Genomic DNA, 21,218 nt, shown 5'->3' with positions numbered 1-21,218 from the left:
ACAGTGGGTCTTGGTGTAACTCAGATTTCATTAAATCTTGGGGATGATCTGGAAGCAATTGTGAACACAGGAAATTTAAAAAGGATTTTGTACTGATAAGTGGAAATGAGCTGCTTGGCACAGGTCTGCACTCTCTGAGTGCTTTCTTAGGTAGTATCATTGTTGAAAATAAGAAATCAAAATTTCTGCTAAATTCATTATATTTATTTAAGAACTTCTATTTAATATTTTTCAAAGCTATAAACTGTTTTAGGCCATATCTTATTCTTGTGTAAACTGTCCAATGGGCTGGGGCTTCATGTGGCAACATTTACCAGGAGATGGCAGTATAGGGCAGCATTTGAAGTGATGTATTTATTTCTTCAAAGCACTAAAAATAAGTGAATTAATAAATGAATGATGATAATACTTTAAGAAGAAATGATCACCTCATATGAGAAGAGGTTATTTTGTTTACCTCCTAGTAGAAACTCTTCATTGAATTTATGTCTCCCACATGAATAAATGAATGGTATAAAGCCTGAGCTACAGCCGCCTAATCACTGATCATTGACCAAACTAGCATCTAATTAATAATGCAGAATTAGCCTGCACAAATAATACAACCCAAGCTTCCAGGTTATTAATTTAATGTAATATTACTATGTTAGATCAGAGGTGGGCAGCTCCAGTTCTCAAGGGCCAAGTCCTGCAAGTGTTCAGTTTCCCTTCTGAAACACACCTCACTCATATCAGTGGGTAATTAGTAGACTTGTGCAGAGCTTGAGTCTGTTAATTGTCTGATGTGTGTTCAATGTGTTGCAACAGGGAAACTCCTGACACCTGCAGGACTTGGCCCTTGAGAACTAGAGCTGCCCACCCCTGTACTTACACAACGCAGATGAGGAAAATGTTGCTTGTCATGTAGTTTGTGGTCATGCACATGCAGTAAGGTCTCAATTTTACATCTATTCAATATAATGTTGTTTTTAATGTCAATTCCTACCCAGAAAAGTAAGAAACAGACTGTGTTTGGATGCAGGTGTTTTGGGTTGAGGACAAATTTAGCTGTTACACTAATGTTGTACAAATTACAAAAGGTTCAGTTAGCTGAAGGGTGCCAAGTCAGTTCCTAATTAGCAGTGCATTTAATTAATAAAACAGGTGCAAAGCACTGCCCCCATTACAACCATGCTGCACTGCACAATCACTATGGATGGCTCACTTTGTTCTTGATAGAAGAGCCAAATCCAACAATTCCCCAAACTGAGGTTACAACCCTTGATGTAAATGCCCAACTCAACCCTTAAAGACCACTATTAGTGTCTCCAAGACCTTGTTAATGTGAAGATCTGTCAGACTGCCAGTTAAAAGCTTTCAAAACTAAATGGACCTAAAGGGAATTTCCCATTGAGGTGTGAAGTAAAAGGGTCGACCACTTTCACTAAAAATGGGGCGCAAGTGACCAAATATACACAAGCTAGGAGCAATTTTGTCTTGCAGTATGAAGTGCCATGCCTCAGATGAGATTTTTAATTCATAAAAGCACAAAACACAAACAGTGGTGATAACTAAGAAATATAATTTATTGCATAAAAATTATATTTAGTTACAGGTAAGAAGGCTAGACATTTATTTACAATTGGTACTTTACAGAGACAAAATAATGTCACTGAATCCATTTAGTTTTCTGTAAAAATGTCTGACTTCTCGAACAAAGGCTGAGTTTATCTCTTTGAAGGGAGCGAGTTCAAATCCAGTACAGCTCCAGCATAAGTTTTCCAGCGATATGGCCAAAGATCCAGTAGACACTGAAGTAATCTGGACGAATAAACACTGTAATCTAAAGCTAGCCAGTTTCTGTAAAAATAATTAAGAGAAGTGTTCAGGGATCCAAAGCACTGAACTGGTTGTGTTCAGGTACTTCTTCATGGCAAAGACCTGCAGGGGCACACGTTCACAATGTTAGCCTTGACTTGTGATGAAGCCATTGCGGCACTTTGTTTTTGACTCCTTTAGCTTCCTCGGAAAGTGATCCAAATTTTCCAGTCCCGATGAAAAAAATTCCAACTGAGAAGAACATCTCCAGGTGTGTGAAACCACTTTAGGATACAAAACCAAAACCCTGTCAATGTTCATATCTGTAAAAATAGAGTTACTCTTCCAGGAAACAAAAGAAGTGGAAATGCTTCACTTTTCCTTTGTACTTGCATAGCACTTACACAGAGAAATGACAGATTTTAGGAATGTGCACATGTATGTGCACACCCACCTGCCCACACATACCCATTCATTCATGCATGCACACACACACGCAAACACACACGCACACAAACACACACGCACACATACACACAAATACTCAGCTCATTCACACGAAACAGTGACATGACTCACTGCTGAAGAGGTGGGATACTGCCAGTGTTTTGGTTTTTGTCATTTAAAGAAATGAACACTTTTTTTTCTTCTTGCTTTGGGGGAGAAAAATTCTCAGTAACACAGAATAGATATAATGATGATGTTGCAGTGACAGAATTTCAGCTCCTGTCTGACAACATTGATAATGAAAAACAGCTTCAGGACCCTGATCGCAGAGCAGGCAGCTTAGGACGAAGATCAACAATGTGACAAAGGAAACATGGCAAAGTTTCACCTGACGTTGACTAATTAACCATAATTCTGTTTGCATTAAGGTACATTTATGAATATGGTTCCCTGCTGCCCCACTGACTCAGAATAAGGCTAATTTATTCAATAGTTATATTTTAACAGTGAAAACTGTTCTTAAGTTACTGTAAAGCAAAATTCTTCCATTATTAAGTTTTTAGCAACATCATCAGAATCATCTCTAATTGTGATGTTATTTTTAACGTTTTGAATAGATGCACAATATGAAAAACAAAAATAATAAAATGGTTTTGTTATTTGCAACAGACACACAGACTGTGCACCTACATTCCCCATTTGCCTTGCTCTACTAGGACAAACAAAGAAGCACAGCAGCTCAGTAGCCTAAACAAACAAGCACAAACGATAAAATTGGTTTCTATATGATCATACTGTTCATGACAATGAAAAAGCAATCCACAAATATGGATAATAAATTAAAGAGCGTTCCCCAAAGGAAACTTTTAAGGGATGATGCAGTTTATTCTCAGCAGATAGGAGTGTGGCAGAGCGATAGAGGAATGCAAGGAGAGATGAAAGAGAAACACCCCTGTGAGTCAGAATGATATGCCAAGGCTTTGAGGCATTTGTTGGTACAATATAAAGAGTCAGCCGAGTTATCTGCCAATTCTGAAACTAACTTTGCAATTCAATCTCCCACCACAAAGAAGAGGCAGCTTTTCTTCAGCCAGGAGCGATACGACTCAAACCTGGAGGGTTTGATCTTTTCACAAAAAGTGTGAGACAAGTAATCCTTGTCCGTGTGTCTCAGAGCTGATTAATGACCACTTAGTCCATGTGTGTCTTCGAGTGTGTGTGCAGCATCAAGAAGTTGCGGGCAGGTATGTGCTGCCTGCCGTTCCCTGCACAAGGGAAAAAAAAGAAAAAGAAACCCACTGCTATGAGGTGAGATGTTAAATGATCCATTTTTGTGCTGCGATGGAAATAAGGGGAATCTCATGTTGGGAATGGTGTTACTGCACACAGCGTGTTGAATACATGGATGTTTGTTTTCCCCAAAACATTACCGTCAATAATCAAAAATAATTTCATTTTCAGAAACTGAAGACAGTTGACATCACATTTGTTGGATGACTTTACACCAATTTTATGCCTTGGCACACTCAAATTGCTTTTCCGTCTTTCTGATGCTGCATTACTTTGGAAATTTCAAGCTGAATCAAGTTGTCAGTTGGATGGTCCACGTGGGAATGGGTTATGGTTGATATGTAGCTATAGTTGTTGATTGTGGATTAGCAAAACAGGAGGTGAGGCAGAGGAGTAAAGAAATTACATGTGAAACAACCGAAATGCTCTGTGGATTAAAGATTTGTGTCAGCATGTGCATATTAATAGGCAGGTATTCTCATTTTCATCATGGTGTTGGAAAGAAAAATATCTTGCTTGCTCCTTTGTTTCTTGCCCAATCAACAATCCCCATCTGTTGTCATGACAACTAGCACCTCACTTTTGCCCATCTCCTCCAGCGCGGTTGCCAGAGAGACCAGATCTGCGTCACCTTGGTGACATGCTTCCCATAAGTCCAGTAGAACACCTGTGGGACTTGGCTTTGTGGCAAAGTAGTTCAAATACCTGAGAGCGAGACAGATGAGGCAATTTGTGAGGAGAAAGAGGGGCTCCATTACTGATTATAAAAAATGAAATCATTAATAATATCATTTGTTCCAAAAACTTTATCTTGACAGCCTAATTTTCTAATTCAGTATTCATAATGATGAAAATCGTGAGACAGATCTCACCTGTCAAAGCCCAGACTGCGAGCCAGTAATCTCCAGTCACACCCTCGGGAGCTGGGCACATCCAAACTGGCACAGATCTTCTGCCGGATGGATTCAGGCAGGCGAAAGGCGTAGGGTCCCACTTGAGAGGAGGGTAGGCAGGTACCTCCCGAGGGAAGAGGCGAGTGTGGTGGTTGAGTCTGTTTTTATTGAAAAATTGAGAGTCATTGGGATTTACCTTTCATCAAACATTACAATATTTATTACATCTTTATCTGAGCTTGGAAAGGAGCTCTCAGCCGTCACCATTACCTCCTGGATGTCTGTGTGCAGCTGGAATATCTGTCCTTCCCCTTCCACCTGTCGGACACAGATCTTACAGGCGAGCTGTGACACAGCCAGGCTGCCTCTCTCCAGGCTGAAGGTGCAGTGGAGGGGTCTCTGACTACCACTCCATATGTGGTAGAAAGGTATTTCCTGTCACACAAAGACACTTTGTCACGAAGAAAGCCAAAACTAAATTAAAGTAGCTTTGGTTCTCGGCAGCACAATCTGGAATCATCTAGAACACAGTTTCCATTTGAAGAGTAGAAAACGTGCTATAGTTAGATGCTGAATGTTGTTTGTGTCTACGTGTGTGGGGGTGCACAGATTTATTTCTGAAGCACAATGTCCATAAATTAAGTCCACCATCAGGTTTCCTGTTTGTTTATTCAGAACAGGTTCTGACTGTAATCTCAGTGTTGCAGCTGAGAGAACAAGTAGAGTTTCAGTGTTTGCAGCAGCACTGAATGGTATTAAGTCCACAGGTTGTATTCTCACAGAAAATAACTAATACACTGTAGATTTTATTATAAATCAAAAGTTTTCCTAGCTATTATTTTGCTTTATGCAGTCTTTTTTATTATGATATTTTCCATTACTTTTACTCCTCAAGCTTCAAATGATTTTTGCTTCATTCCAACAGAAACAAAGTCCTGACTTTTACTGATTAACAGTCAGATTAGATAACAGTCAGGTGAGCATGGTTGCAGCTTCATAAGCTTTTTTGTCTCATGAACAGCTTGGGCTGATGACATCATCTGTCTAATTCCCATGACGAATCAGTGCAGTTAGTTGTTGAACTTGGCGTTTTTCTTGCAGTTGTTTTCGTGCTATCTCTGCCCATTCAAAATGTTAACTTTACATGTACGTTTATTTATCTCAAAGGAGCATCATACTTAGCTGAGACTTAAATACATACAGTTTTACATGAAATATAACAATGTAAGATGTGTCACCTGGTACTTGGCCAAAAGTTTGCTTCTCCAGTAAGTGTGAGGAATGTCATGGATGGACAGGCGAAGATTGTGGTAGCTATCTTTGAAGAGCAAAGGCTTGGGATCTTCTAGCAAAACTCCACCAAGACTCCTCTCCAAGTCCAGCACCTCCTGCACAGATGCAGAAAAACAGAGAGGACAAGCCATTTATTTTAACACCATAACAAATTCCTCGGCTTTCAGACACGCTAAATTAAAAAGCGTTGTGCATTTTGCAGGTTCTCCAAGTGGAAACGTGTGAAAGCTAACAGTGTGAAGGCTGTTTGAACTTTAGCAGCCAGAAACCGTCCAATGTGATGCCAGCAAACCGCATGCTCATGTTTACTATCCTGGCTGGTCTGCTAACATTTCATCCAATTTTTTCCTCCATAGAAGAAAAATATTCAACTGCAGAGTTCAGTCACCAGATTGTTTAGTAGAGGGTTTGCATTATTTCCTACTATTCTGAGATGTTGTTTCTCTTGGGACAGGAAGATTCAATATACTGTCCTAAAATTTAATTTGGAGAGGTAAGATAGATCTGAAGGTTTGAGAGGCAGCAGTACGCCTCTATTGCCAAGAGCCACTATGGAAATATCTTGTATTAACTTTTAGTGTTATTATTTTATGACATGCTTCAATATAGCGCACACACTTTTTATCTGTTTGATTCCATTTATGCTCTTACAAAGTCACTTTGCATGATGCTTTTTTACTTTCCACTTCAAGTTTTGTTTTTCTGATAGTTATGTTTTTCACTTCTTTCTTTTAAACATACATTTTCTGGTTTTTTTTTGTTTTTTTTTTTAAAAAGCCTATTAGCTGTGGCAGTTATACTCAACATATGATATATGCGATGGATACGTTTTTAATCAAACATTTCTTAAATGATCACCACCTCAAATGTGTGTAGGCAATGTAGGTGTGATGTTTTAACAAAGAACAATAGATTGTGGGCCTAAAATGAAGGTGATAGTTCAGGAGTTGTTGATGGCGCTGTCAATCTTATGACTACAAAAAGAGGGGAAAAATCACATAAAATTCAATTAAATCAGGAAAGAAAATGTTCAAACTGTAATTTCAGTGTTTTTGGGAAAAGTAAAACTATTATAATAACATAATCTTTTTGTAAAAATGTTATAGAAAATGATTAATTCATGGTAAAAAATTTAAAGTAATATATAGTTCAAGTTGAATTGCAACTTTATGCAGTGGTAAAAATAGTCGTCTTCAGGGTGAAATCAGCAGCATGGCAGTGTTCAGCAAATGCAGGATGACTGCAAGCACCTGGTGCCGTTTACAAGAAGCTTCCTGGTACAAAGGGCTCGTAGGATTTTGTTAATATTCATAAAACCATGATACTTTCTAAGGATTTCCCCTTAAGGTTAGCTCGCTGTGAAGATAAAAGTTACTCACGAAGCATCCCAACCCTTAACAAAGCTCCGAAAAAACAGTTAGCAGCAGGGAGGTGGGCTTTTAAGAGGCTCAAGAGTCTCATAAGTGGAGGAGAAAATGTCTGACTAAAATAGAGGTTGGAAAAATGTTCTCAGAGTGCCTGAGTTATTCTAAGTTGGGGAAATGCTACAGAAGAGATCATGCAGAGATAATGCCTGTGGTCAATTTCATAAGAGACCTAATGCAATATGCTATAACATGATATAAATGAGGTTGATAAGATATTCTGCAAATGAAGAAATGCAACATTGCTGAATGTGATAAATCTCCTTTCGGGTCAAAAGATGCAGATACGCAGATGCACATAAGACATGCATCAGCCCAGATGGGAAAAAAATGTGTTTGAAAACAAAAGCTGTACCTTGAGTGCATGTGGAGTGTCATGGATACAGTAGATCCGGAGGCTGTAATCCAGAGAGAGACATGGTGCTCGAGGGGCGAACAAAGCCAGCTGCAGGCGTTTGCAGGCAGGTTGTGGAGGGCAGGACTGGCCTACGAGGCCGTATGTTCCCAGCTGCTCCATGAGGATGTGACAACATTCCTCCTCCAGCTGCAGGTAGCATGGTGACGACAAAGTCTCTTCCCCTACTGTCAGTACCTCCTGAGCAAAGAAAAAAATGCTTTGAATAATACCACATCCGTCGATAAGAAGGTTCTTTATTTCATACTAATCCATCGACGTCTCACCTCCCATGCACCTTGGTGCGTTTGTGTCTTGAGCGTCAGGGTCCAGTCAGGTGTAGGAGTGTCTAGCTGGGCACAGTGGGGCAAAGTAAGGACCACAGGTCGATTCAGCAGCATACCAGAGGGGCCACAGCTCACCACGGGACTAAGTACCGTCTGACTGCCCTCAGATGGTAACCTGTAATATCGCCCACAGATCAGTTTGCAACAAAATACTGCACTTCTCTTACAAAACCTAATTGCCATGACTATATTTGGAATTTGTTCAAATTTCTGTCCTCAGGAAAACTGACAAAATTGCCAAATAAACTTCACGGTGGTGAGAATTGCATTAGAAAAGTTACTGATTGAGGTGAGAATCAGGTCTATTCTGCCTCGCGGCTGCAGAGGCACAGAGAGAAATAAAGGAGTAAAGAAGGACACTCACGTTGTTTTGTCCCACTTGTTAATAATGAGGTACATCTCATAAAATTTCCCCTGCGGGATTGTGCCAGGCGGGACGAGCAAACTCACACCTGAGGGAGAAAATGTCACGTTTAGTCTTACATGTAATCAACATAGGATGACACTGATTCACAGGCTTCATTGTAACGACAGCTTAAAGCAATGTGGATTACCTGTATTGGGGATGGTAAGGCGTCCTCCCAGGTTGCCCAGAGTGGCGCTAGTGCTCAACCCTGGCTCCCTGGACAGAGTGTGGCTGTGAAACTCCCGCTCTCTACCCACAGTGCCCACTGATTTCAGGCTGAGGATCTCTCCATCATGTGAGCACATGTCAGCTGGGAGCTCCAGGGAGGAAAGAGTGGAGGAGTTGTACACCTTGATTTTCAGACTGGGAATAGGGTCTAGCAAGGGAGAGGTGGTCATAGGAATTTTGTGGGGGCTGTTGTTGACCCCTTGCTGCAGGGAGAAGAGTGGCCCCCGGAAAGCGCCTGCTGTGGCTGTCAGATCAGGAGGAGCCGATGGATGCAGTGGGTGAGGGTTATCTGTGGACAGAGGGGGAAGAAGAAAGAAACTGTTGTCTTATCTTCAGACATGACGAAAGCAGAGCGGAAAGTGCTAAAAGAGACACGAGTGAAATGGATTAATGATGTTATAACTAATTAATTAATATTTGATGGCAAGAGCAAAAAAAAGGGACACCATGACAAATGCTTAAAAAGTGAAAAATGCAATTCAGTAAGGAACGGAGGGCTGACTGAGGGGAGATAATAGCTCAATTAATTCATGGGCCGATAAAAATAGCAGAGATAGGGAACTGAATTCTGACAAAGAGCTTCTGTGGAAGTGTGTAAAAACACGAGTAGGTCAGAAAATAAACACTGACAAAAAGATAAAAGTGCAAACAAAAGTGTAGCCGGTGCGCATTGTGTTGGAACTCACCCTGTCTGGGAGGCTTGTAGTTCCCTGGATGGAACGCAGCCGTGAGAGCAGATGAAGAATCGGTTATGTCTCCGTGGAGATGGCGACATCGGCGGCGATATGCCAGCACTCCCACACACAGCGCCATGACTACACTCAGCAATAAAGCCACCACCAAACCAGTGTAGACTGCTACACCCATACCTGGAGCCATGGCTGAAAGGAGAGGCGGCCAGTCAATGCATCATCAGCACAAATGAGAAATCTTCTTATTTACTGAGCACTTCAGTGTAAATAGAAGGAATTAGTTATTTTTTAAGTCACGACTAACCAAGCTGATTATTATTCTATAATAGATCATCAAACTAGAAAAATGCAGATCTGTTTCTGTTATTTCTTTGATTCTCATCTGTATTTAAACCACATGTTTACGTTTGAACATTGATCAAAGTGATGATAGCTGGCCTTTGGTAGCTGTACATTTGACTACATCTATTTAAGTTCCAAATCTGGTACACTGTGCTTCTTGTGGATGAAAATCAAATGAACAAAAGATGAACAAGAGGAAAAAGTTACACATAAACAACATTATATCTTTTGAATAATTTGATAGGAAATCATTATTGTCCTGTTTCGGTCATCAAAAGGAAAATCTTACTTTGCTTTAAATTCAGTTAAACACTTTAATGCCTCTAACAATGCATGACTGCCTTTGACACTTTTGTCTTTTCTGACAAGAAAAGTTAGCTGAATTATTTAATTAATTTTTATATCCACCTAAAACAATACTGGCACATCCATCTGTGCATGTATCCAGTCATTGCAGTTGCTCCTATTCAATACTGGACTTAAACTAGTCAGACCCCTGATACTATTACAATACAACAGATTGAGATGATAGTGACAGTCCTCGGGGCAAACTGGTGGCTGAATGGTTAGAGTGAAAAACATTTGGTCTAAAATGCCCTCAACAGCCAGTCCCTGCCAGTCAGACCCTCACTGCCCATCATTCTCCCGCTCTCACTGCCCACGTTCGTCGTCTGTCTTTGCTGTGCAGTGTGTGAGTCAAAAATCCCCTAAAAAAATCATTTAAATTCTTCCCTCTGTGTAAAAATGCAGCTTGATTGTTCAACTAAAGCTTCCATGTGACATTTTAGTGCTTACTCTCCCACTAATGTTACATTTGAAGTATTACAGCCCAGTATGGAGACATTGTAAACAAATAGAGGCGATTAAATATTAAACAGACTGGAAGTTCTGAAGATGTTAGATCTGGTTCAGAGAGGCCGTATTGGCATGGATACAAATGCAAAGCAAATCAGTACATGATGCGAAAACTCCTAGTCTAGTTAGTGTAATTATTAGTATTACTATTATTACTGTTTCATCAGTGAGTGACATTAATTCAGTCACAACAAGTTACTAAGTGGTTTACACTGGTTTTACACGCCCCTAGATAATATGTTGCAAAAGAGCTCCAACAGATGCTGGTCTGTGAACATCTGCGGAAGCATCAAGTTAATTGTGGTTCTAGGTTTGTTTCAAACTTAAAATACATTTCTACAGAGGATGAGGTAGATGGCTTTTGATGCCCATCTGTTATATTTATTATTAGGATTTTAGATCTAGCTTGATGACAGTTAGGATGTACCCAGTGTTTATCCCAGAGAGTCATCAGAGTCTCTACTAGAATAGGGAAAGTAACCATGGTCAGAGGTAGGGTGGGTGGTTGGCCCTAACTTCACCTTAACCCTGTTGAGCTCCCTTTTTTGTATTTCACTGAGTTCCTGTGCTGCAGAAAACATACAAATATTCAAATATCTAAAAAAAATTGGACCATCTGAAAGAAATGACTACAGACCAGTTTCCCTAACATCTCATGTTTTATATTGTAATGTGGGTTTGAAGTCGCCATCATCTACCTGCTTCAGAGAGCCTGCTGTCATCTGGACCAATCACACAGCACTTTCAGGATCAATTTCTTAGATGCTTTTAAAACAATCTAGTCTGCACTGTTATGGAGAAGCTCCATAAATTCCAGGTGGACACCTCCACAACTACCTGGATTTATGAGTACTTGACAAACAATGTAAAGTTTGTAAGACAGAAAGGTTGTGTGTCTGAGATGGTGGTCTGCAGCACTGGAGCACCACAAGAGACTGTACTCTCACTACTTCTCTTCACACTGCACACCCCAGACTTCCAATACAACACTGAACCCTGTCATCTGCAGCAATACTCTGATCACTCTGCAGTTGTGGGGTGCATCAGAGAGGGACAAGAAGCTGAGTACAGGGTAAAGAAGGGATAATTGTTGACTTCAGGAGGAACAGGAGTAAACAAAATCTCCTGGGAATACTATAACTTGGAGTTTGGCTAGACAACAGACTAGACTGAAAATTCAACACAGAGCCCACATCTACATGAAAGGAGAGAGCGGACTCTACTTCTTAAGGAAGCTAAGATCTTTCAGTGTCTGACTCTGCACTGAGATGTTGCATATTTTTCTATAAATGTTGTGAAATGTGCAGTCAGCTTTGCAGCCATCTGCTGGGTCAGCAGCACCAGAACCAGAGACTTAAAGAGACCGAACAATCCAGAAGGCTGGTTCTGTGCTGGGCTAAACTCTGGAGCTGATTGTTCAGAAACCAATACTGCACAAGCTGCTTCTGCACAACACAGTGAAAAAAAATAGTGTGTTGAGTGTGAGGATTGGTCAGGTCCAATGCAAGACAAAAAAGCTACCAGAAATCATTCCTGCCAGCAGCATCACCCTCTGGAACAATGTAATATCTTCTTCTAATCATTAATTTTTTTAAATTTTTTTTTTCTAAAGAAAAAAAGGTAGAATAAAAACACCTCTAATACAGCGTGGCAATTTCTTTCTGGGATTATTAAAATATTTTTTCATTTTATTAAATTCTTTCTAGTTGTGTGATTGGTTTTGACAGGTCAGCAGGTTCTCCATCCCCTGCTTCGCCCTGACTCCGTAGCGCTAGCAGAGCCAGACCCAACCCGGACACGTGAGCCAGTCACACCACAGCAAAGAAGAGGCAAGAAGACAAGGAGCAAAGTTGGCAGGAGACAAAAAAGAGAAAAGAGAAAAAAACACAAGAAGGAAAAGCAAAGCTGGATATAGTGAGGAAGAGAGAACTAGATGAGAAACAATTTGGCAAAAAGGACAGGAAGAAGGAAGATAAGGTTTTGATTTGTTGAGAGTACAGAGGGATTATAAGTGTGCTGAGGAGGGGAGGGGAGATAAGGATAGCCAAAGACACTGCAGAACGGTCGGGAGAGTAACAAAATGTGTGGATGAGAAGAAAGCCGGAGGCAGGCGCGCTGGCAGAAGGGAGCTCCCATGCTCACGTGGAGCGACTGAACTGAATCTGACAGCCGTCTGCACTTATTATCAGAAACGGAACAATAGCAAATTAGGTGCGTTATTGTGGCTACTCTCCCCTGAGTCCACATCACACTGAACTAAAGGAATTACCATCACTTACATAAAAACTGAATCACACAGGCACTAAAGATTGCTGAGAAATCAAATGTTTTCCACCTCTCCATCCAAAAACAAACAAACAAAAAACAAACACAACAAAAACAAACAAACAAACAACAACAAAAAACAACAGTACCAACATAAAAAAAAGAAGAAAAAAAAGCTTCAGAACCAACACTATGGGTGCAGGAGATACATGGCATAAACACTGCAGCAGCTCTAAAACCTTAATTATGCTTTGTCAAGTCTACATGAGAGGAAGGCGACACTGAAACAGGTCAGACAGGAAAGTGAGGCTCGTTTTAACGGATCTTAATCTGATATGACACAAAATGCAGATAATAGGACACATAATAGGACTCTGAACCTGTGTGAACACATGTACACACACATTCACACACACTCGTACAGTAACTAGACAAAAATGTATTAATTAGAAAACAAGCAAAATCATGAACAGTGAACTTACGATGACTTGTGTGTTCAATAGAGATCTTTTTATCTGTTTGAACAGGGGAAAAAACAAGAGAAGAAGAAAGGAAAACAAACAAAAATATAAAAATGGATGGACGGGTTGTTATGCAAAAGAAACATATGATTATCAAATACAAGGAAAAAAATTGAAAGCAATAACTCATCAATAATGAAAATAAAGCATAAACAAAATTACTGCTAGAGAAAAAATATTAATATTGAAGATATAATAGTTAAAGAAGAAATTGTAGAATGAAGTTGAATGTAATCGTTTATACTTTATGAAAGAAAAATAAAACACAACACAACCTATTAGAAATGATTGGATGGGAGCGGCCAAATTAAGGGCAATTTTAGATATCAACAAGAGAAGCTGTGTTTGTATGATCCATGTGGATGACATTGAAACCATGTCTGTGTACCTCCCGCAGGGTACGTTATCACCTTCTTCCTATGAAAACCAAACATCTGTCCCAACGGTGGAGTCATTTCCAAGATAACACCAATGTGAATCATCCCTAAGCAGTTTGAGGAAAATCAAAACCATCTTTCAGGACTGGGCCACTTAATGGATCTAAAATCAAATAACCTTCTCTCCATAGCATCATCAAAAGACCAAATGGCTTTCCTGAGTTTGCCATTCGTCCAACATCAATTAGAATCTACTACAATGCAGTGAATATGAGAGTTCACGATGTCTCAGAGGATTCTACATTTATGACTGGGGTATTACACAAAGCTATTGGAGTGAGTTTTTTTTTTTTTTGGTGTCTGAATGTAATTGAGGCAGTAAACAGAAGAAAAATGGATCAGAATGCACAGGATTAATAGATATCATTCAATGATCTGTAGTTTCCCAAGGAAAACACTTTACTGTCTAAAAAAAGGAGCTTTCCATCATTCCTCTCTGTCAGCGCTACTTCAGTACTTGTTTTCTTGATGGGCTCCTGAGAATGCTTCTCTCCATATGGTCAAATCACACAGTGTATTTGTCTTGTCTTCCAGCCCCGTAGAAGTCTATGTTCTTGTGTGTGTGTCTGACAGATTTGAAGCATAGTGTGGATATGACTAACCCACACTGCACATGCATTCAGGAGGCATGCTTTGAGTCTTGCGTGACTTTTGAAAGTGTGTTCTTGAATGTATCTTACTGCCTTTGTGGATGTGCAACTTTAAGATTCTAATGCACTGTCAGCTGGATTCCTCCCAGCTCATCACAGGCTGCACATCGGGTGTCAGTGTGAGTCTGACTCACTCTCATATGCTCTTCCTCGTGCTAATTTTCAACTTGGCCGTGTCATGCTCACTTCCCACTCAATCCGCTCTCTTAGCCTGCTCTTGCTCTTTCATTCTTTGTCTCCTTCTTTCCGTCTGCGCTCTTTAGATGGGGATCAGTTTCCTTCTTTCTTTGTGAAGCTAAATTTTCCCTCATGAATCATCTTTCTGTGACTTGGCTCTTTTAACTTTCATCTCTCCACACATTCGTACTTTGACTGCACTGCGATTGCTGAAACACCTCAGGAATACCGCTCCATACAAAATAGCTTTGAAATGCATTTCACTTTATAAAACTGTGAACGAGGGGCAAAAAAATCACTACAGGCAGGATTTTCTATTATCAACTGAACAACCACCTGAAGCAGCAAGCATGCTGTCATGGAATTTACCCTGATGGCTACATTTGGAATTTTCCTTCACATTTTAGAGTGTTGAACTATTTGCATTAGTAATCTGAATTTAGCAAAATGCTAATGCAGGCAGTGAAGGTCCAAGGGAAGAATATTTATCTCACATCAAGCTAAATATTTACTTGACATTTACGTAACCACTAAGTCACTTCAGACAAAGTGGAGACTTACTTCTTGCACACAGCCCTTCAGTGCAGTTTTTACTCTCCATCATGCTGCCGCTGCAATGCTTTCCTCCATTAATGGGTGGGGGGGCTTGACACTCACGGCTGCGCCAGTGGGTGCACTCAGTCCCACAGGCGGACCACTTTGCCCACTCTGTCCAGCCTCCGTCCACTGGAATGACAACAAAGATGTGAGTCCTTTTCCAGCCCAATCTTCACATGGCTCCAGGTAGAGGGAGATTGTGCATGACATTATCATAGTGTATGATGTAATTGCTGGAAGTGTCTTTGTTTTGCAGTTTGCTGCTTCAGAGTCAGGATAATCTGACACACGGCAAAGCCAACACAGTTGGAATGGAGTGTGACAGTAAAACATTGCGCTATATTTCCTTTTCTGGGAGCTATAAGTAAGTTGTTGAAGTGAGTTTTGAGGGCTTTAAAGTTTGCATAAAGTTCAAATTCATTCTGGGTTTTGCTGCTAATTGTAACTATTTGGGAAATAAGTATTATTTGGTAGATTTTCCAGAACATGACTGCATTAATAAGATGTCACAAAACTCCATCCTGACTTCTTTACCTGGGCAAAGTGTGGTGCAAGTTACTCTCTGCACAGGTGGGCCATCACAGAAGGCTCCTCCATTCAGAGGAGTGGGGTTGGTGCAGCTCCTCGTTCGACGCTGCCAACCCCGCCCACACCGGGCGTTACACTCTGACCATTCAGTCCAAGAAGACCAGCCTCCACTCACTGAGACAGACACACAGAGACAAGGAATGTCTTGTATTTATTCCATTCATTTGATTTCTTAATATCTAACACGTTTTTATACATAGAGAAAACAGCAACAACCTTATCATTAAAAGAAGAGGAAATCTGGAGTGTATTTTACCATAAACAATTAGAGTCGCTGTGCTGCTGCGCCTTTTGGCCACCACGTTTCGAGCCACACACGTGTAGTTAGCCGTGTCCGAGAGTCTGGCCTGTTTGATGATCAGATCATGATCAATGGTAATCAGGAAATTTGAGTCCTGCGAAGGATCTATTACATCCTCATTCTTCAGCCAGTCCACCTACAAGGAAGCAAGAAGAAACAGTTACATACCACTGACATGAAAATAAACAGGACTACAGAAAATGGATCTGCTAAGGAACAAGAAATATTAATGTAATACATAATAAAAAGTAAGAACAACAAGCAAACAATGTACTAATTAAAATACCAGCAGTAATCAAGCCCTCAAACGTACATCCATTTGTGTTATTTAATTCAATCTTCTATAATATCTTTGGGCTGATGTTTCTTAACATGAATCATTGTACAAATCAGCAGGTGTTTATGCATAAACATGAGTCAGCACACCACGCACAGAGCCATTCAGTAAACATCATAAACCTGCAGAGTATTAAACCATCACAACTCACGGTCATAATCAAACACTTTTAGAAATTTTATCATTCTTCACACACACACAGAAAAAGACAACCCATCCTCCTTAATAATGAGTATCACATCATAGCTCATTACCACAAGGAACACAAATGGCATTTATTCTCTAACATACCAAGAAATTCCAGCTTAATGCTCACATACAATCACATGGCCTTATTATTTCATTTTTATTATCCTAACATGCTATGAGTTTTTGTCTCATATAATAATCATGTTAGTAAGCCATTTAAAAAGCAACTTGGCTAAACAGATATTGTTGGTGAGTAACTTTCACAATTAATTATTTTTTCATAATGATGCATTATGTTGCCTTTTTCTGAGAAAAATGAGCCCATTTGATTTGCTGTTGTACAGTCAGAGTTGCTCAGTGATGAAGTGTCACATAATGCTGATTTAAGCCGTTTTATTTATTTTGCTGAATTAAGAAGATATATTCAGTGATATTTATGTCTCCTCGTAAGCTTTTTATTGGTGGTGTCAAAACATCAATGCCTTGGCCTTTACTTCTTTTATTTTTGTTTTATGTTGTCGCAGACAGCAGTGTGAACATTTGTGTGTGATTAGTTAGCCTTCTGCTTTGATGTGTAAGAAATCTTGCAGCAAGTGGGTGCACCCAATAATAAAAACGTGCCCATTAAAATCAGCAACACAACTTTGGAAATAATGGAGGGAAAAAAAACAGGGATTAGAATGGTGACGAAAAGAGACGCATCTACCTCGGCGGCAGGCATCCCCTCTGGGGGCCGACACTGCAGCAGCACCTCCTGCTCGAGTCGTACCTCCCTCCCCAGAGGCTCTTGCTCAAAGTTCTTCCTCAGGTCTGCAGGGGGCAACACACATGTAGTCGGCAGTTAGTGAAGGCTGCTCCATGACAGCAGACTGACACACAGTGGCAGTGGTCGCCATATAAACACACACATATACATGCATTCAGACATTGGCAAAAAAAAAAAAAAAAGAAGTCATTTTTACTCCAATCCCTCATAAACATGCAACTTGTCAATCACCCTGCGCTTGACATTACCACCAGGGACTAAGATGGAGAGCTCCAGCAAATCTATTTGCATATATACTTAAGCTGACACATAAGCTAAGAAAAAGTCAGAAAAAAATCCTTTTCCACTGTCTCTCCTCCTGTCTTCCTTTCTCTCTCTCATTGCCTCATTCACACACAGCGCTGATACTGACATGCAATGCGAACATAGGCACGGTTGCTTTTGGTGGTGCCGGCCGAGCTCCAGGCCACACACTGGCACCAGTAGTCCTCAAGTCCAAACAGCTCCTCCACCTGGGTCCTTGACACTGAGATGTCCACTTCCCGCACCACCAGACCTGTGCAGAGAGCGCAGGAGGGAGGGATGAGTGAAACATATTTTCACACTGCATATAAAAAATACATTGGCCAGATGCCGAAAGCAGTTAACGTGCACATAAAATCCTAAAGGACCTAATGGATTATGTAGTTGAAAATGATGTTGGCAATTAAATATGATGTTTATCTCTGCAAAATACAAGGTGACATTTCTATGAGTGTGTGTACTTGTGTTTTGAGAACTCCTCTGTGCACATGTGAGTGTGTTAATGCACCTGTGATCTGGTCTAGGCTCTCTCTGGTGATGTGATCGTTCTGATTGACCCATTCTCCGTTACATTTGAAGTAGATCTGGGTGGCTGGTGATGCTCGACACCGCAGCTGAACAGGCCGGTTTTTTACAATAAAAGCATCCTCTGGTTCCAGCAGGAATTCTGGGAGAGGCTCTGCCGGTGCTGATGGGAAGGAGTCTGGGAGTACCTCGGTCTCACTGTAGTCACTCTCTGGAAACACACAACACAGAAGTGATTAAGGTGCTTGTCCTTTGGTAGAAAGATTGGTGCAGTAAGTGTGTCTGGGAGGACTGCTTTGTTGCACATCCTAGACTTAGACCTTCAGAAAGAAGAGAAAATGCCAAAATGTATGGGGGTTGACAGAGTGTCATGTGTGTAAAAATCCAGCTTCAGGGCATTAAGTGTATTTCAAGACATTAAAGGTGTTGACAGTGTGCACCATTAGTGGAGAAGCTCTGTGACATTTTTGCCTCCATGTACTGCCACTAATCTGTTCAAGAAAGGCCTCCTGCATTGGTCTCTGTGGAAGAGTCTACACTTCTTAGCTTTAAGGAAGAGCTGTTGACCTTCCACATACAGGTCCTGTTGATCACACATTATCTCCTGACATTTCCAATGTGACACAATCTGCCTGGCAGTGTTGACAAGCTTCTCCTGGCAGGAGGGACATGGAATTTTTGACCTCTTCAGTCAGCCTTTTTTCTCTTATAAACATGAGCGGAACCCACATAGACTGTCAATGTTTTAAAGTGTCACTGGTTTAATCTTAAATTTCTCAGCTAGCACATTAACAAATCAATTATGACAACTTGGCTGTGTTCTGTGCTTCAAGAAATTCCATGATCACCATGTTTGCCATCTAGAAAAACAGTGCTAACATTTGTAAAACAGAGGATATATATATATATATATATATATATATATATATATATATATATATATATATATATATATATATATATATATGTATATATGTATATATATATATATATATATATATATATATATATATATATATATATATATATATATATATATATATATATATGTGTGTGTGTGTGTGTGTGTGTGTGTTTCAAAAGGTGCTTTGGGTCAGCAGGTGGTAGATGGATTCTCTTTCTTTTCATGTTTTAACATTATTTTCCTTTGAACTCTTCCCATCACCTTTCCTTTAGGGTAATCCAGGTACTTATACATTTTTAATAGCTCTGACCTTCTAGGAGAAAACTTGCTCCTGCTTATGAAAATGATCTGAATTCAATCAGCATTAAGTGGAAGACTGGAACAGAGTGCAGAGGATTGACAATACCGAGTCCGGTCAGAAAATTCAGAAAATCTGCAGGTATAGTCTGGCACGCCTCCACCACACCATGACATATACACACATGCATGAAGCCACAAAAAGAGCTGTGCTTTCCATAAAGCCGTCTCACAGTTCTGAAATCTTACTATCTGCATAAAGAAAGAGATAGGAACCCTACACACAAAAAAAAAAATCTACTTTTGGACAGCGAGATTGAAACTGCGCAAATTTGCACTCTGTTGTCAAAATGTATCAATCCTAAGCTGATCAGTTATTCCATTACCAGGGAACAAGAGAAACTACTTAGTATGTAAGATACCATCTTAGAATATGGGAAACTGAGAATTTCCCCATTCCCATCCCACTACTCCCATTATCAGATTGTGCCTGGTGGCGCTAGAAGAAGCTGAAGGAGTGCTGCACACAGCTCAGAATGCTACACGGACGTCAGTGCAGGAAACACAAAGCTGAAAAGAGACTCTGCGGGCTCAGCCTAGGATGAACTGCTCATCCTGTAACTGTTCTTGCTTCTTTGCTAACGATCCCATCGTTGCTTTTCTCCAGGTCTTCCACTCATTACTTCAATTACTCGTACTAGTTAGTCCGTCCCTTAACATGCAGAAAATATAAAACAACAGCCAATTTAAATTAGAAGTCATATGAAAGGATGGTGGCCAACAAAAAGCAGCTAAGTCTATTGCAGTGATGCACAATTGTTTTCACATCACAAAACAATTTGGTTGATAATTTCTTTACTCATAAATTTAAAAAGAAAAAACATTTTGACATGATGAAATGTTAAAAGAAGCACATCAGGAAAACAATGTTTACTTAATTTTTTTTTTCTTTTAACTGTTGGCCCTCCAAATCACTTCTGAACAGCACACAGTTTTTATTTCATTTGGCCTAGTGAGAGAAATTCCTAAAGCTAAAGAAAGGATGATTTGCACTCAAAGAAAGTGTTCAGAGCCTGAAGACATTTTTGATAGTTTGCTAAATTATCTTGGACAGCTGTGCAAAAAAACCAAAAAACCTCATTCCAGTTTGATGCGTTCTAAATGCACAAACCTCATTTCAAAAGTTCTCAAAAATGCAGCAACAACTTGAATCTGTAAACTAAAACATACTCCAACAGCAGTGTTTATAAAAGCAGGGGTCGTAACTCATGACCTTGCTTTTTTTTTTTTTTTTTACCAATCATTGATCAGTTGGAAAAAAAAAATCTCATTTCAGAATTGGTAAGAACTCTTTAATATTTACAGTGTACCATCCATTAATAGTTTCAAAGAATATGGGGAAATTTTAGATTAATGCTGTGACTGCTGCATAGGTGGCCCTGCATGGGCAAACCATTATGGGACAAGATCAATGTAGCTACACAGCTACATTTGCCTATGTAGCTACATAGGCTCAGAAGTACATCAGAAAACTATTGTCACTCCGCACCTCAATATAGTAACCCACCCAGAAGTACAACCTGATACTGTGTTACGCAATAACAAAAGCATTTTTTTCAACCCTGCACACAAATGCAGCGGTTTTCTTGGCACAAGCATGAGATAAAGACAGTGGAAGGATATTCTGTGGTCAGGTGAGTCCATGTTCAAACTCATTAAAATTTACCAAAAAAAAAAAAAAATCTGATGTCTGATTCTAAGTTTCAAAGATAAGGTAAGAGCATCGATGAGAAACCTGTAAGAGCCACTGTCTGTGATTCTATTGGGGTGTATCATTTTTCTTAGCCTGTGTCACTTGAATATCTGTTAAATAACAGAATAAGGGAAAAAGGATAACTGATAAAAAGGTGTTTATTGGAACTTTGGAGAAATATACTATACCATCTAGAAGAC

At 40.0% G+C, this 21,218-nt stretch overlaps 1 protein-coding gene across 1 annotated transcript in view; it reads right to left on the bottom strand.

Moving 5' to 3' along the window:
• Positions 1-4,073: 4,073 nt before the first annotated feature.
• The window catches only part of unc5b (unc-5 netrin receptor B), a gene marked incomplete at both ends in the record, with an annotated part of 53,052 nt that continues 35,907 nt past the window's right edge, over positions 4,074-21,218 (bottom strand). The window contains 16 exons of the mRNA XM_079249449.1: positions 4,074-4,239; positions 4,407-4,585; positions 4,698-4,862; positions 5,666-5,815; positions 7,500-7,739; positions 7,826-8,000; positions 8,250-8,337; positions 8,440-8,808; positions 9,206-9,400; positions 13,156-13,188; positions 15,020-15,184; positions 15,590-15,757; positions 15,900-16,080; positions 17,177-17,280; positions 17,649-17,792; positions 18,048-18,275. Of these exons, the coding sequence (XP_079105575.1) occupies positions 4,074-4,239; positions 4,407-4,585; positions 4,698-4,862; positions 5,666-5,815; positions 7,500-7,739; positions 7,826-8,000; positions 8,250-8,337; positions 8,440-8,808; positions 9,206-9,400; positions 13,156-13,188; positions 15,020-15,184; positions 15,590-15,757; positions 15,900-16,080; positions 17,177-17,280; positions 17,649-17,792; positions 18,048-18,275 (2,750 nt within the window). The remainder of the gene's footprint in view (positions 4,240-4,406; positions 4,586-4,697; positions 4,863-5,665; positions 5,816-7,499; positions 7,740-7,825; positions 8,001-8,249; positions 8,338-8,439; positions 8,809-9,205; positions 9,401-13,155; positions 13,189-15,019; positions 15,185-15,589; positions 15,758-15,899; positions 16,081-17,176; positions 17,281-17,648; positions 17,793-18,047; positions 18,276-21,218) is intronic.

The sequence above is a fragment of the Telmatherina bonti genome, assembly GCF_933228915.1.
Source record: "Telmatherina bonti genome assembly, chromosome: 11".
In the NCBI taxonomy this organism is placed as follows: Eukaryota; Metazoa; Chordata; class Actinopteri; order Atheriniformes; family Telmatherinidae; genus Telmatherina; species Telmatherina bonti.
Note: the sequence above shows the minus strand (reverse complement) of the source record. Positions and strands in the feature narration are given on the sequence as shown.